The sequence below is a fragment of the Etheostoma spectabile genome, chromosome 4 (genome assembly GCF_008692095.1).
Source record: "Etheostoma spectabile isolate EspeVRDwgs_2016 chromosome 4, UIUC_Espe_1.0, whole genome shotgun sequence".
NCBI classification, from domain to species: domain Eukaryota; kingdom Metazoa; phylum Chordata; class Actinopteri; order Perciformes; family Percidae; genus Etheostoma; species Etheostoma spectabile.
This window is the reverse complement of record NC_045736.1, coordinates 11,760,612-11,762,581: the sequence shown is the minus strand read 5'-3', so window position 1 is coordinate 11,762,581 and position 1,970 is coordinate 11,760,612. Positions and strand designations below refer to the sequence as shown.

The following is a 1,970-nucleotide window of genomic DNA, read 5'->3' as shown; positions in this document are numbered from 1 at the left end:
TATATATATATATATATATATATTATATGAGTCATATTATATTTAGTGGAGACTTTAGACAACTTTATAATAAAAGGTATTAAGTGTATTTGTTGGTGAAACATGGATGCTTCACACACATCTTCAACTCTTCAACACAATACACTATACAACACTACAGTTCCAAGATTAGTGTCACCAATTCATTATGTCCCCCCTGAGTTATGGCGTTGAATAATGGCCAGAACATGTTTTTGCAGAACATTTATGATGTCACAGTAAAGTTGACCTTTCCCTTCATAATTACATCCTAGTTTGGTTTGATATCTCAAGTCAGTGTTGCAGTCAATTCACCATCTGTCAAGTCCGAGTCCAGTCTCGAGACCCCAGTGTTCGAGGCCAATTCAAATCAGTTCATCCCTAATCCAAATAGACGCTTGCGTTCACAAGAATGGGACAGATAGAGAGACAACCCCAAAATCCCACAGTGCCTTCGGCTATCGCCAGCGCGGAGGCATAACAACATCTTTTCAGTGTTACTTACCCTAATTTTTGCACAGGCATCTTGTGTGGACTCAATCCCTCGTAGATCCCTGATTATCATTGACCCCAGGTACTTGGAGACAGAATTGAAACACATACAACATTTCAACTACAGTACAGGATGAAGACATAAGATGCAGTAAATTATGTAAATGTGATATCCAGTCATCCTATTTTATGGATCGGTAAACTCCTGACATCTTTATTAGAAAACAGCAGACTTCTGCTTCTACTCTGAAGACAGTAAAAAGTGACTTACGGTTGCCTCGTACCCGCAGGAGTCCAGGATGAGCTTCTCAGGCTGGTGATGCCAGGCGGACACCGTGGCGTAGGTAGCAGACTGGTTCGGCGGGCGGAGGTTTAAGCGCGAGTCTTTGTGTCGTTCACTCTGTCTGTCCTGCACACAAGCAAATTCCTTGGTCAGTGTATGCCGGGATATTTTCTTCACATATGCACACCTCAACCAAGAGTGAACATATTTAGTGCATGTTAGACTCTGGTTATTGGAATATTAATGTGAAGGAAACTAGAGTCTGCTTGGTCAGCAACACACTAATATAAATCCCTTTTGATACGCTGGTGTGCTCCTACATATTCGTGCACATGTTGGGCCTTTAAGTCAATGTGGGGCCGTGCTCGGCCCTTTCATAAATCACCTGTCAGAGTTAAATATACCACTGAAAATAATCCACTAAGATAAAATGAAATAAAAGTATTGATTTTAATGGATAATGGATCCTAAGTGGTGCAGTTGTCTGTGGAAGCTTCTCTGTGTTTTCTCTTTAACCTCAGTGAGTCCCAAACGAGGCAGGCCGGCTTGACTGTTTATGTAGTTTGACATTTAGCAAATGGTAAAAATTTGATTGCCGAGTTATTTTTAGGTAATTTTCTCAAGGAGGAACCCAAGAAATTCAGGGAAGCACTTATAAACATCTCAGTAAATGAAGATGATGTGTTAGATTTTGAGTTGTTTCAATATTTCTAAAAATCAGAGCTACGCTGGAGACAAATGATCTCAAATGTTGAAAGAAATTCATATATATACAAAACTGCTTCTAGAAACCATTGGCCTTCATGATGGAGATTTATTGTGCGACAGGAACTAAAACGATTACGTGAAACATTTTGGGGCAATAATTCAGCACTGTCATGTTTTAAGTTTCAGTGAAATGATATTCTTCCAAATTAATGATTAATATGCTAACTTTAATCAAATACTAACAAGACATGAATTAGTCATTTAAGTATTAGTTTTACATATTGCAGTTCATTGCACTGATCAGTAGTTTCATTTTATATGGGATTTTAACACATTTTCCATTTTGTGGTATAAAGCAATTTTGGAATTGTCATTTTATGAGTTCATCCATGTCAACCAGCCCTAATGAAGGGTTTGCTAAGCTAACTAGTTGAACTTCTGAAGCGTCTAAAAGATATGTAATAGATTG

General features: G+C 38.3%; 1 protein-coding gene across 9 annotated transcripts in view; it reads right to left on the bottom strand.

Annotated features, from left to right (window-relative positions):
* anks1ab (ankyrin repeat and sterile alpha motif domain containing 1Ab) overlaps nucleotides 1-1,970 on the bottom strand; it is a 48,602-nt gene that overhangs the window by 14,852 nt on the left and 31,780 nt on the right. For all 9 annotated transcript variants that reach the window (XM_032512453.1, XM_032512452.1, XM_032512456.1 and 6 more), the window contains 2 exons: nucleotides 782-919; nucleotides 524-595 (listed from right to left, as the gene is read on the bottom strand). In XM_032512453.1, the coding sequence (XP_032368344.1) occupies nucleotides 524-595; nucleotides 782-919 (210 nt within the window). The remainder of the gene's footprint in view (nucleotides 1-523; nucleotides 596-781; nucleotides 920-1,970) is intronic.